The sequence below is a fragment of the Polypterus senegalus genome, chromosome 9 (genome assembly GCF_016835505.1).
Source record: "Polypterus senegalus isolate Bchr_013 chromosome 9, ASM1683550v1, whole genome shotgun sequence".
Lineage (NCBI taxonomy): Eukaryota > Metazoa > Chordata > Cladistia > Polypteriformes > Polypteridae > Polypterus > Polypterus senegalus.
Genome location: NC_053162.1, coordinates 69933690 through 69949354, shown reverse-complemented (window position 1 = coordinate 69949354; position 15665 = coordinate 69933690). Strand labels below are relative to the sequence as shown.

At 36.2% G+C, this 15665-nt stretch overlaps 1 protein-coding gene across 1 annotated transcript in view; it reads right to left on the bottom strand.

The window, feature by feature from the left end:
• Positions 1-15665, bottom strand: part of katnb1 (katanin p80 (WD repeat containing) subunit B 1) — a 45641-nt gene that overhangs the window by 28857 nt on the left and 1119 nt on the right. The window contains exons 2-7 of the mRNA XM_039763213.1: positions 13894-14105; positions 11582-11712; positions 4298-4415; positions 3840-3940; positions 2362-2403; positions 882-965 (exon numbers count right to left, since the gene is read on the bottom strand). Of these exons, the coding sequence (XP_039619147.1) occupies positions 882-965; positions 2362-2403; positions 3840-3940; positions 4298-4415; positions 11582-11712; positions 13894-13933 (516 nt within the window). The 5' untranslated portion in view covers positions 13934-14105. The remainder of the gene's footprint in view (positions 1-881; positions 966-2361; positions 2404-3839; positions 3941-4297; positions 4416-11581; positions 11713-13893; positions 14106-15665) is intronic.

The window sequence follows — 15665 nt, the reverse complement described above, 5'->3', positions numbered from 1 at the left end:
GGAGGTCTACAGGCAATTCCTTTGACTTCATGCTTGGTTTGTGCTCTGACATGAACTGTCAACTGTGGGACCTTATATAGACAGGTGTGTGCCTTTCCAAATCCTGTCCAATCTACTGAATTTACCACAGGTGGACTCCAATTAAGCTGCAGAAACATCTCAAGGATGATCAGGGGAAACAGGATGCACCTGAGCTCAATTTTGAGCTTCATGGCAAAGGCTGTGAATTCTTATGTACATGTGCTTTCTCAGCTTTTTTATTTTTAATAAATTTACAAAAATCTCAAGTAAACTTTTTTCATGTTGTCATTATGGGGTGTTGTGTGTAAAATTCTGAGGAAAAAATGAGTTTAATCCATTTTAGAATAAGGCTGTAACATAACAAAATGTGGAAAAAGTGATGCGCTGGGAATACTTTCCGGATGCACTGTACAATCAAAATATCCGCAGTACCTGAAAAATTTTACTTAGGAAGATTAGATAAAAACTGAAAGCAATTATAAAGGACTGATCATTATTAACAATAGAAAATATTTCACTGCTACCTGCTAAGTAAGTAAAAGTCATAGCTTAATAAATTAAAAGGTTTACTTTTATAAAAGCAAAACTTTTGAATAAAGAAACAAATGTTTCTGCATGTGTATATTATTCAAATGACCATTTTTAAATATATGTTCAAGCTTTTGTGTGGCAATGTAGGCATTTTCTTTAATTATCCATATTGCATTTACTTCCATCAGCCTTGGTACATGAACATTTCAATGATAAAAAAAAAAAAAATGCAATTATATAAGGTCATTTATATATGCATTTTAAAAACATTCATGAAGTGTTTGTAACCACAATTTCATGCAAGATAATGTGTATTATATATCGCATACCTTTACTGTACTGTCATCACTAGCTGATGCCAACCATTTTCCATCAGGACTAAAGCAAAGACACCTTACTGCTTGCATGTGGCCCTAAAGAAAAGTAGAATTAGCAGATTAACAAAGGCTATGTTTGGCTTAAACATCAGCAACCAAAAGACTGAAACTCTAATGAATCGCTTAATTTTTAAGATTGTAAACGGAATCCTCTAGTATGTTATATCTGATAACCTCAAATTAGATCCTATTATCTTCAAATGACCTAAGTTTACCATTTTTGTCATGTTTTACACAGAAAACTTGTCCATCACAAGTCTCACAGTCTCTACACAAAAACTGGGAAAACATACTACTTTATTAAAAAAAGAACTTTGTGTTAACACAGTCTTCCCATTAAATAAAAAAAAACACACCCACCCCCAAATGAACTGGAGACAAGCAAGAGTGAATTTTTGTTTAAAACTGGTGGATTTGACACAGCACAGAGTTGTCACATTTCTAAAACAATCCATTAACTCATGAAGGCAATACTCAAAGTAGGGACAGTGATTTTGACCTGCAAAGAACAGAGGTGCTCCCATTAATTTGAATCGACAGAGAGCAATCTTCCAATTACTGAACTGTTATGTTCATGAAAATATGAATTGCAAAATATGCATTCGACGTAAAAGATGTGTCACACCCTGACAAAAGGAGGTGAAAAGGAATTCCATTAAGAGAGCCGATAAACGAAGAGCCACAGGAGATGCAGAATTCAGTACTCAACAAATCTACTTAACAACATCAGTAAAAGCGTGCAGGAGGCTGCAAAGCATTCACCATCTTATGACATGTCTAACATCACTGCATAATTAGAAATGCAAACATGTCATGTCAGAATAGCAGCATAATTTTAACACATGGTATATCCAAGTACAGTGATGCAATAGTCAAAATGGCAGAAAGATTATCGTAGCAGACAGAAGTATTTCTCAAACCGTCTCTTCTGTCACAGTGCTCATTAAATTATACAAATTAATCATTAAGCTTAAGTTACCTTGTGCTACTAAACTCCTGAACAAGTAACAATTTTAGCTTTTTATTTCCTCTTACCATTGAGTCTTCTGTTTAGTTTCTTTTGCTCTCTCCCTGAATCCAGCACAAACTTCATGGGCTGGAAGAACTGGGGCATATGTTTAGTCAGAAGCCCTGTTCATGTAAGCCTTGGCTACTCAGGATTTCACTACTATTCACTGCAAACCTTTTAATAGGGTGTCTCCAGTTGTGCGTTCGTTTGAGAATCACATCCAGCCCCACGAGACTAGACTACATGATGCAGTGAATGTGTGCACTCTCAAGGCATGGTTTTGATTCTTTTTTGCAAAGTGACTAACATACTTGATAATGTGACCTTGCATAACAATATCAAACACCCCTACTATTCTCTTGTCTCAAAAGCAAATAGGCCGTTTTCAACAGTATTATAAATTGGTAACCAGATTAAATTTACCTTGTAGCTAAACACACAGCCTTTTCTTCTGACATCCCATAGCTGGAAAAAAAATTACAACAGTTATTGTGCTTAAAATATGACGCTATCTTCAGTTTTACTTCCTGGTTACAAGACTACAAGTTTGTGCACACAGCGTATATCAATACTCCAAAAGCCAAGTGATAACAAATAAACCATGAAGCAGAGTCAATCATTATTATATGGTGCCATTAATCAACAGCAAAATGCAAGTAGGTTGATTCATCCACCACGCCATACCTAATTAATTTAATACAAACAAAACCAAGCATAACAAATACAAATGCATATGTACAGTAGCTGTTTTTCCAACTGATCTGTCCAATAAATTAGATATTCTGGTAAGTCAGTCTGCCAGTGCTAAAGCATCCAATTATTAAGAGGACTTTTTTTGTGAGAAGATGAGAAAACAAATATTGGAGGCAGAGAAAGCAAACTTTAAAGTATTTTAAAAGTGGATTAATGCTTCATTGAAAAGTTATTCAATCATGTCTGTCAATTTCCACTACAATCTTTATCCATTAATTTCATATGTGTATGTGTTACATTACAGAGTCACAGCAAAATATGACCTAGTATTAATCAGGCACAACAGCAAGAAGTAGTGCTTGATCAGAAGCATGTTCACTGTGGGGCACAATGACATTGATCACAATTTACTGTTACACACTCAGTGCCAACTCAGATTGTCCAATAAACAACAAGCATTTCTTTTGGCTGTGGCAGGACAATGGAATTTTCAGAGGATGACCCATGGAGAAAACGCAAATTTAACATCTACAGGAACCAGGCTTAAATTTCAAACCATTACCAGGTGTCAAAGGCTACAGAGCTAACCGCTGTTCTGAAATGCCAATGCCGTTTTGTCAGCAAATATATTTTGTGCAAAATAATTAAATGAAAGAGTTTCTAATTCTAAGAATAGAATGGTGTTTGTTAAATACTCATTTTTTTCTCTTCTTGGTTGTTTTCTTCACACAAGAGAAATTAATAAAAAAAAATCAATAACAAAGAGGGCTACATAGGTACTTGTAGTCCACAGCTTGGGAAGGTGGGGTAGATTATGGTTAATTCATTTCCATCTTATAATGAAATGGAACTCTGCCTTAGCAGAGCTGGACAAAAGAGGATTCCTAACACTATAGAATAGGAACAGTAACTAGCGAAGAAGCTAAAAGAAACTCAAATGTACTGACTGCAAAAAAAATGTATTGTTCGAGAAGCAAATGCTTTGTTGAGTAAATGTCCATATTTTCAATAGTCAATAAGGTCAGCAGAGCAGTTCCTGCGAACAAAATGCATAAAAGTATACATAAAGTGATGTTTCAGCTTATATTGTCCTACTCAGTCATGATGCTTTTTACATACTTGGTCACCAGAATCTGGAAGTTAATAATTTACATTTGAAGCACATGAACTAGACCTTGTTATTCATCTGATAGTGAATGAATGCCTACCTTGATATTAGTGTCCATAGAACCAGAGGCCACATACTCCCCAAATGGGTGAAAATCAAGACTGCAAATATTAGCTTTATGACCCATCAAGGTTCGCAGAACTAAATTATAAAAAAGGTTAAGATTTCTTAGTAAAAAGCGAGTTAACACAATAGCTTAAACATAACAGAGTAAATATGATTGTATAATATGCATTAGTTAATTGCTGATAAGTAATTAAAATTACATTCATCTGACATTTATATCAAAATGGTCTTGATATATACATAAATAAGACCATTAGAATCATTTAGGGAAAAAAAAAAAAACACAGTAAATATCCCTTGTTATGTGTAGGTTTAATGTAAAACAAAATGCAGTATAGAAAATGAACAGTATACTTCATTTAGATGTTTTGCTTACCAAGAATATATCATGTTATGTGATTTATTTAATAAAATGACAAAAATGTGACTCACTTTTAGCTGCTTCAAGGTCCCATACTCTTAGAGAACCAGACTGTGACCCAGCTACAACTTGCTCTTCTGTGCTGCTAAACTGGATGCATTCCACAGGGTTATTATGGCCTGTAAGGCTCTGTTTTGAGAGAGAGAGAGAGAGAGAGAGAGAGATATACACACAAACTTTAATATTCACTAATTTCTACAGTAAACCCATTAAAATAATGTGTTAATTTTTATTTGACATTTTGTAAATGGAAACAATATGAAAATTGTGACTCTGTCTTATCTTTAATCTCCATTTTTAGATGATCCTGTTAAGTCTAGAGGAAGAGTTCTCATATACTTTTAAACTTAGCATCACTTTTAAGTACACATTCTTCAGGATCCTGCCCAAGAAAATATGTTGCCATTAACATTAATTGATATTTAAGTGTCAATGCAGAACTTATTGCTGCAATACAGTATGAGCCATTAAAACTGCTTTAATTTGAAAACCATCATAATAATGACTCCTTTTTATTGATTATATTCATTAATGTGTCTGCTAGGCTTATCCATCAGAGGCAAATTTTGCATGCAACGTGGTAGGGGTGAAAATAGTAGTCTTAAGTAAATACCAGCATGAAGCATATGGGGGTTTAATGTGCATGGAGAGAATTCTCTCTGCTTACTCATTATGTAGTTTGTCGCAATAGGTCCGGAAAGTTTGCAGCAATGAGTACAAGTGGCAGCCAGAGTAAAGGCTTGAAAATCAGTTACTGTATCAGCCTGTGATTTAGTAATGAACTTGGCACATTTAGTATAAATGCCAATGCCTTTGGCTACTCAAGTCTAAATCCTTATATATATATATGCCTAAAAGGACCGGAAGGGGGCAAGAATAGCTTCCAGGCCATGAGGGGGCAACCGCCCTGGAATAGGAAAGGACCACGAGAAAAGATTATAACCCATTGGGACCCATGGCCACCGCCAGAGGGCGCCTTAAACCTTGTGGGACCTGGAAATAGTTACTTCCGCCACACTCGACAAGATGGCGGAGGAACCTGCCAGGGACGCCTGGAGTGCTTCCGGTGCAAAGGGCAGCACTTCCGCCACACCAGGAAGTGCTGCTGGATGGACGTCATCAGCCACCTGGAGCACATCCGGGCAGGAATAAAAGGGGCCGACTTCCAGCAATCGGGGAGCTAGAGTCTGGAGAGGGAGCAGGACGAAACTCCCAGGAGGAGATTGGCGGCTAAGGGCTGAGAGAAAGAAAGTTCATTTTGGGTGATTATTGCTGTGTGCTTTGTGTCATGTTAGAAACTGTCTTTATTTATGTTAAATAAACGTGTGGCTTTTTAAAAGATGTGGTCTCCGGGCAAGTCTCACAATTTTATTTATATATATATATATATATATATATATATAAAAACACACACATTAAGCTGATAAAAATGTTCTTAACCAGTTGTACAAAGGATGTGTGACTGAAAAAATATATAGTTCTTTATAATAGTTCCTTTATGAATCCAGCGTATTTAGGTATTTGAACCAAGTATCTTATGTAAGCCGATTCATCCATCTGCAATACATTTTTATCACTGGTCACTTACTTAAAATGCATTATACCGATGCAGAAAATCTGATGTCACATAATCAATTTCAGTAAATCAAGAGGCAAAGGTCTTCTCGTCAACTACTGGGCTTATTAATCTTTTTGCCTTTATTGTTTGTCTTACTGGATTTATTCATTGAGTAAATACCCATGTATGTGGCTTTGAGAACCTTCTTGGTATTAGCTGTATACTGGTCTGCCTAAACAGTAAAGACAGCACTATTATCTATACTAATAAAAGGCAAAGCCCTCACTGACTGACTGACTGATCAATAATTCTCCAACTTCCCGTGTAGGTAGAAGGCTGAAATTTGGCAGGCTCATTCCTTACAGCTTACTTACAAAAGTTAAGCAGATTTCATTTCAAAATTCTACACGGTCGACAACGTCCGTCCATGTTAAACTTTCTTATTTATGGCCCCATCTTCACGAAATTTGGTAGGTGGCTTCCCTGCGCTAACCGAAACCGATGTATGTACTTATTTTGGTGGTATGACGCCACTATCGGCCTCCATATTGAACTTTCCAACGTCACTAATTCTCCAACTTCCCGTGTAGGTAGAAGGCTGAAATTTGGCAGGCTCATTCCTTACAGCTCACTTACAAAAGTACGTTGTTGGCTGGCTGCCTGCCTTTATAAGGCCGTCCGTCGCTCCGGTCTCTTCATTCCCTTCTTTGCTTCAACATGGTATTCACGTTTTCCTGCTGATAACTGCAGCCTTTTTTATTTAATCCATGGCTTCTCCGCGGTTTTCTTGTTCGTTTATTACGATTGTAGTTATTGTATAGGTATTTTAGACTTAGTTTACATTGTACCGAGTGGTTTGTATGCCTGGAGATGGCGCCTGCCTTTTCCATTCTCTGTGTTACATATTGCACGGCCATATAAGGCTTACTCTTGATATCCAGAGGAACATTGTGTCTTATGTATTGAATGACTGGGACAGGTTCAAGGTGTGGACTGATGACGGTACAGGAGATAATTATACTACACAGGAGCACTATAAGAGTGAAATGCTTAAGCCCTTTACCTATGGTTGTGCATGCGAGTTGATGGCTGACGCTGAATTGTTCGGTTGTCGCTTTCAAGTGTACCGAAAATGCCAAATATTTTACACCTTTCGACAACCGCCAATGCCTCTTAAACATCTTAGATTCACAGTTGACGATTTCAGTAGTAGACACTTTGATGTTTATGAATGTTTAAACTCTCAAAAGCTGGATGTGAAGTTATCGATGAAACCGGTTGTATGTTTACAACGCTTGACAGATGCCAAATGTCACTACAAAACAAAAAAAGTCCTGCAAATACTAACGTAATTGAAACAAACCATGAAACTCACACCGATTATGACAGCAGCAATCCAAGCTGTGAGATTTGAGACAAGATTACTTTTCACATGGCCAACTGTACGTTGCATGCTCAAGAGTAAGCTCAGCACACAGCTTGGTCATATTACAACCGGAGGGCCGAACTGACAATGTGGTATACAAAGAGATCCTTAACAAATAATTATTGGTATATTTTCCCTCAGTTTAAAAAGGTTTAATTTTCTTCTTAATAAAAATTTTAAGGCAGTACTTTGCCGCTGCAAAGCACGGGTATTTTGCTAGTAAAAAATAAAAGCACTTTGTTAATGTTCACAGTCTATAATTGTTCAGGCTAACAAGTTAACACCAGTTAAATATATTATCTTGCCATATATATGTCTGCTTGGAACAGTTTTCTCTCTAATATATTACTGGGTAGTTTGACTACAGCACAGTGCTGAATTGTCCATTGTTGTCTACACAAGTCAAAATTAAGCAACTGCTAGTTCTCATTATTGTGTTTCACAGTTTATATTGGGTTCTTTTCTACTTGCTTCTTCAATAGTCCATTCCCCCTGGAAAAGAAATTAATCACCTATAAATTATAACCTATTAAAGTGGAGTACTTTTTACTAATGTCAGAGCCAAGAGAAATGCTGCATTGCAAGTGTCCCCAACTACTTCTGTTTGTGGGGCCGAATACAAACAATAACATAAACCAAAGGCCAGTACGTTGGCCTGAGTTTGTTTCATAGACATTGTAGATTGCTATAATAATATTGCAATAAAAACTATTACTACTAAGTGTAAGTAAGTAGGTAGGCCAAACTGCGGTACTTTGACAAAGTGACAGGTGACGGGGCAGGTTGAAACAAGAGACCTAAAAGGCAGGGTAGTGCTGTGACAATGAAAAGGGCCTGATCCAGGTCTACATTGAAAGTCTGTTCCTCTTTTTCCTTTTGATAATGTTCAACGAAGAAAATGATTATTCACAGATACAGGTGGAGGTAAACATTATGAAGAGCAGCATTACAATCACTCCTGTATATATGAATTTGGGAACATTGTTTATCTAGATACCACTCACACCGTTCTTGCTTTTTCTTTAAGGAAAGGTGATATTTCTAAGATTTCCAGTTGAAGAGATGTTTAATCAAGGTATGCAGGTAGACATTTGGCCTCAGCAGTTCACTGACCATCTGCAGAAACAAAGAATGACTGTCGAAGAAACAGGATATAATGCGCGATTCTGAGGCTCTCAATCTAGTCCTTGAAATGTTCTATCAGTCTTTGCATTAGTATTTTCATCAGTAAATTCTCAAATGTTTGTTTTTTACTTAATGTTACTGCAGCTAATGAAAATACAACCCTTCCCTGTAAATTGTGATCAAAATGAAGTCAACTAAGTGGAAACAACAGTTATTTCCTTGCATCTGTGACACAAAAATACACACATGCCATTTCTTTGCTATGATTCAGAAAATTCAGAAAGGTCGTGGGCCTTTTGGCTCTGAAGTCTGCCTAAAAAGGAAAAACAATTCATCTCATTGTTCACTCACATTCTTCAGCACTTAGCTTTGCAAAGCAAGCACATACCTTTATGCAGCAACAGTCTGCAATATTCTGCTGACCTTCCCTCTAGCATGACTCTGAGAAGGTAATACTGCAGACAGGAACTCTCAGAAAAGACAATCATCATCACTGTGTTAATGATGTTTTTCACTGTTCTCACACTATCTGGCACAGAACACAGGATTGTGATTGATGCAGTGAAATGCCATTAGTGCAGAGTTAACAGCAGCTAGCCTTCTTATCAGTCTCTTTTTCTCTCAGTGACAATAGACATGATTTGGCCCTAGTCAAACCCCTCCACAACTGGGTAAGTTCATTAAAAGTATTTTTGCCAGTTACAATCTGATCCATGCATTGGAAGCAAACAAATCATCTCTGCCTTAAAATTCTCTCCTTTAAATAATTCTCACAAAAACAGACACCTGTTTTAAGTCAATCCTGTTCACAAGGCAATCAATGCTTAGTGACAAGAAATATGCTTTCAGTGAGCACAGAATAAAGTTCTCCACCAAAACCTTCACTCTTTTCACTGCACTATTGCTTGATAATGATACTTTGTTTTGGCAGTTCCACTACCATTTTACTTGGTGACTTAAATGGTGACTTCCCTTGCCTCCTGAGAGCATTTTTCAATGTTCGTCATAAAATACAGTATATTTCAAGTTCAGGCAATATCAGGTCAGTTTTTTCATCTCTGAGGTGTTCTCAGACATGTCAACTGTACCTGTGAAAAGATTTCTGTTGATAACACAAAGCACCAAATAGTTACAGCATTTGGCACCCCTCCCAGGTAATGATGGCCAATATATACTGTATATATCATATAAAATGTATATAAAATATTTATATAAAATATAAATAACTTCTCACACAGGCACACACACATATATTTATTATATATGTGCACACATATCCCCAAAAGAAATATCTCACATTTCCTTTTCTCATCTTTGGCAGTATCCTTTTTCAGACATGGGCATGTAATATATCGTAAATGTCTCCAATACAGCTTTTAAATGGTATAATGCATGTGACGGCCTGACCTACTGAGTCAGAGCCACCTTACCGGAAACGCCAGATCAGTGGTGCCACCCTAGTATATCCACCTGCTTTTTAACGGTGAACATTTTGCTAACGCTTCATCCCACCAGGACAAGCTTGAGCTACGTTTATTTAGCACAGGCTGCTGCAAATTTTGATACATGTCTATATTCTCTGTTGCTTTCTTTAGTTATACGAGACAACAAACGAAAATTCACACACGAATGTTGGGCTCAATGAGTCAGTATGCAATGTCAGGGTAAACCCTTTGTTCAAAAATTGGCTATGACTGGTGACGTTGGAAACGTCATAATCTCCACTATCCAATGGTACGAGTTTTGCAATGGCATGACCCACACACCCAAGAATCACCAGGTGGTTCAAGCCAGTAATGGAGGCTGTATTTATGGGTTATGTTGATTCGCTCAAGAATTCTTCATTGCACATAAACGTGTGAGGGCTTGTTTTGTTCAGGAGAACCTGATGTTAAGTGTTGATACGTTACCTGTATATTTTTAATGTTGCTTTGTGAGGATATACGCAAGAGCTATCCGGTTCTTGGCATGTGATTGCCATTTGCTCTATCATTGTGGGGGCGCAGGGCATTGGTTGAAATCTACTGCTTGAGACCTTGATTGATGTAGAACACTTGGGTATTCCTTGCACAGAAAAATGTATTTTTTTTGACAACTTTGCATGATGCTGCACATGCATGATTTCATGCTAGATTAAAAGTAAACTGTGCACACCCATGGCTTTCAAATTAGGTATTGTTAATCTTGGTGTGTGGTGTAGCTTGTCTGTATGATGCACCAAAAGGTGTTTTAAAACATTTTTTGAACCCTTGTTAGCCCAGTACCGGGCTGCTTAGGGTTTAGGAGGATAACTTATTTCACCATACCAATTTACAATTATTTATCAATTTGGAATCTGCGTCGTTTTTTTGTTTTTTAATTGATTTTATCGTCTTCTGCCTCCTCCTTCTGCTACGTTCAACAAAACAAAAAAGAAAATGCCACTTAGTTCCAACATATTGTGTTGATATGCTTTTAAGAATGGTGGAAACAGAATAATCATATGGTACAATCAAATCTGAACTTTTTTCATTGCAACTTGCAGGCATTGTAAATGAGCAGGGAAGTGGCTGTGGCGTTTTCCAGGTACTTTAAAAAAATAGTTAAATTCTATAGGCATAGCCAACAAGTCGGCTTAACATTCATATATTCTGGTAAAATAAAGCAAGATCGGTTTGTCCAGTCAGAAAAGAATACTTTATCCGGCAAATTTGGGCTGTAGGCTACCCTATGACATTCCACTGCCATACTGTGCTAGCTTGTGAAATAACTGTCAATTTTGTCCATGAATAAAACTATGATGTTCATAAATCCTCTCTCACTGGTATGTATGAATCACATTGGACTGGCTCAGAGTAAATTTCAAGTGCAGTATAATGCGGGAATACGGGACAGTCACATTAATATTCAAATGTTTTTAAAATCTTAAAATGCAAAACTAAATTCAAGCTTTCTAATTTCTCTAGAGGGATTTACATTACCCTAAACTTTTAAGTTTTTTTTTTTTTTTTTGATTGTGGTCTAATGTGATTATATTTTCAAAACTTTCCAGATAGATCCTATTTATATGTTTGGGCTGGAAATCATACATTGTCATCAGTAAAATGGAATCCCTCAACCCCCCAAACTTTCTTTTGGAAATGTGTGTTTCTAAGGAAAAAACACTCCAAATAAAAGATTATCAACAAGGCAAAAAATATGGATTACCATTATACAGTTGGGCTTATTGATTGCCCAGATGTTCACTCGACAATCTTCCCCACCAGTTGCCAATAGACGCCCAGATGTCTTCCCCAAAACCAATGATGAAACATTGCTTGAATGAGCAACTATCTCCTCTGAAAGAATAAATAATAGAAAAAATGTATAGGTCCATTCTAATAAAACAATCCCCCAAACCTACGGTCTACACATAATAACCAAAAGGTGTACATTCAAGAATGCTGTCCAATATTCATAGAAACTGTAAAATAACAAGAAGAAAATTTAATTCATTCAAAATCTACTGTGCTATCATGTCAACCTTATGGTATACTATAACTTACATTATGGAAAACAATACCACATTATCAGAGTACAGTACATAAACACCAAACACTATTAATATTATGTATTTTGATGACCTTGTTAAATTTAAAAAAACAAAAGAAACAAATCTTCAGTGAAATTCATATATAAAACTGCTAAGTAGGATCTTGGGCTACACATTGCCTCTAATCCTATCATTTTTAATAACACAAGGATTTATGTATTGGTTCTTTACATAAGGGACATTACAGGACTGCTGATGTTTTCTGTTCTTTCTTACAATTTTGTGCAGCTCAAGCGCATTTAGGTGCTTTTACAACTTGTTTTAAGCAAAGTGGACTGAGACCCTTGAGATGACAACAGTTCTTTGCGAAGTGAAATGAAGATGTTTCATTATTTACAGCTATAGTGTGAAAGTCATGTAATATGAGATCCAAAGGAGCAGAATTCAGAATATGTGGACAAACAAAAAAAACAAAAACAAAAGGAACTTGACTCTTCTTCACTTTGATGTAGTTCTTTCATAATGAGAAAACTGGAGCAGTATTGGGCCCCCTCTAGAATCCTCTGGCAAGTAATCTGACCTCACTACTGTTAAAATATACTATGTGCCAAACAACCTTAACCAGACAACACTAGTTCATTAAAAAACAAGGGATGCTCCAACCAGGGTTTTTAATCTCAATACTGATCACCAATCTCATATTACTTAGTCTGCAGATTACAATACTTCTTTTTTTCCTTTATCCTTTCAAAAAACTTTTTACACTAATCTACTACATAACCAGACAAACAGAAGTTATGTCCTATATTAAAGTGTATTTTTATAATTAAACTATAGACCACTGCATTTATAATCGAGCACATCTGTCTCGACTAAAACTCTCCAAAATGTTTCCAGGGCGTGATCCAACCTGTGAACGTTGCAACCGTTCCAGGCTCACTGGGTCACATGTTCAGGGTCTGTACCAAATTAACATTATTGTGGACAAAAATTTTTAATTACCTCTCAGACAGCCTTGGACTTACAATCCCTCCTAACCCATTAACAACTGTGTTTGGGGTTCTTCCAGAGGGGCTTAAAGAGGAGAAAGACAAACAAATAGTGATTGCATTCACTACACTTTTGGCACGCAGACTTATTCTGATAAACTGGAAGAACCCAAACTCTCCTCTTTTAAGTCAGTGGGAAACCGATGTGTTATACTATTTGAAACTGGAAAAAATCAAATACTCAGAGGATCCGTACAGACTTTTTTCAAAACATGTCAGGATCTAATCAGTAATATTTTAAAATAAGTTCATGAAGCACAGAGAATTTATTAATTTAGGTATGTTTACAAGCCTTAAATTTTATGCCGTTTAGCTTGCTCTCTCTCTCTCAGGGGTGGGGATCGATCTGTTCTTAACTTAATTTTTCTATTTGTAAAAACTTGATTGCTTTGTATGGATTCCAATAAAATTAATAAAATAAAAAAAACTATAGACCACAGGTGTTATTATTTGTTTATTAACAAAATGAAATTCTGTAGTGTTATTGTTCAATGACAATAAAATACTAAAATAAACAATTTCTTTAAAATACACTAACTAATAAAATATGAACAAAAACATTATGCATAATACATATGGCATAAAAGAAAATGAATAATCTTAATAAATAGGCCATGGATTTAAAACATTTAAGTTTTAGGGAAAAAAACTGGCAGTCATAAAATGAGCTAAATACTTTGCTTAATACAACAATAAACAAACATTTTAATGATGTGTTCCTAGATAAATCAAACTATACAGTACACAGTACATGTTACAAACATGCCATTTTCTGCCAGCAATTATATGTGCTTATTAAACAACGTTAATGGCCAACTATTAGCAATAAAGTGACAACATTTATAGAATGGCAAATGACAAACTGCTTCCAGAACTTGAGATTTAAAAAAAAAAAAAAATTAATTAATAATAATAATAATAATAATAATAATACTCACGAAGTTTCCAAGATTTCTTAGTTGTGCTGCTACTCGCCATCCTAGGAAAGGATTTTTTGGGAGACCTATTTCAGTCTTCTAAATATAATTTGAATAATTTAAAGTAAAAAATAAAATAGCAAGCTTCTCTTTGCAAAGGGAGGAAGGAGTAAAGGGGTTGGGTGTGTTCAGTCTTCTTTCATTCCAAGCACATGAACAGCTCAATACTTATTCTGTTAAAAAAAAAAAAACTATATTTAACAAACACACATACATTATTAGAGACAGATTAGCTCACTATAACATGTCTCCATTAGACAACATAGTTTGTTAACAACAACAGGCTTAACAACCTATACTCTGTCATGTATAACAGACCAGTCAGGTGAACCAGATTCTGACTGAATGGAACCCAGTAGTGTCCAATGCTGTGAAAAACACCAATGGAATAAAGAACAAAAATTCTCACTTAACTTGTGTTGCATATTCCACATGTCTCCTATTCATTCAGAATCTGTGTTATATACTTTCTCTGCAGTAACAAGAGATTTAAATATTTTCTTGGCCATCGCTACAAACTACATGGGTTAAGTAACATTTAAAAAATAGATATAATTTTTAGATAGAATATTCCTTTGAACATTTCTTTGGAATGATACTCATGCCTCTCATGTCATTCACTACCAACCGACCACTTTTATCATCAATCATCTTCACGTTACTTGAATGCACCCTTTCTCTCCACACTGTTGGACTTCACAGGAACAGTGCCATCAGGCATCTCCTCCATATCATTCTTTCCTCTAAACTTGCCCTCCTCTTCCTTAATAGCATTCCACAAATTTACACTTGTGTTGTATGTTCCATTTTCACTGGCCATATTCTTATACAAGATGAATAAGGTATTTTATGTCACTATGGATGACACATGCACACACCTTCCAAGCATGTCAACCTGGGTAACTGCACATTCTGCAACTTGGTTTACATTTGTCGCCTCAATTGAAATAGTGACCTTCATTAAATTCTTGACAAAAAAATTACTGGGTCACTGGAGACACTTATACTTACTACATATAAATTTATTGGCATGAAAGTTATATTATTTCATGCTTTAAAGTGATTTTTAAAATGTGCTTTAAAATCATTTCAAACGAAAATAAACCTTAGTTTTATTGTATACTTTAGGAGACAATGTTTACTAGTCACACCATCAGCACCAAAGAAACAATAGACTTACATTAATATACTGTAACTACAATGTCCATCCATCATCCAACCCGCTATATCCTAACTACAGGGTCACGGGGGTCTGCTGGAGCCAATCCCAGCCAACACAGGGCACAAGGCAGGAAACTAACCCCGGGCAGTGCCCACCGCAGGGCACACACACACTAGGGACAATTTAGGATAGCCAATGCACCTAACCTGCATCTCTTTGGACTGTGGGAAGAAACCCATGCACACACGGGAAGAACATGCAAATTCTACGCGAACCCAGGTCTCCTAACTGCGAGGCAGCACCGCTACCACTGCGCCACCGTGCCGCCCCTGTAACTAGAATGTATAACGCAAAATACATGCAGGCACAGTTAAAACATCTTTCCCCATCTATATTTCAGAAAACTGAAATTTCCATTGCCAGTATTTATTCATCTTTGGAATCTGTTTATATTCGGCGTCCCTAAAAGTTAAACTTTTCCATCCTCTAGAATTTATATTATCGAGCACTTAACATGAGCGGAACTGGGATATTTTCTTTATCTTTTTGACGAGTCATTTCAGATTGCACG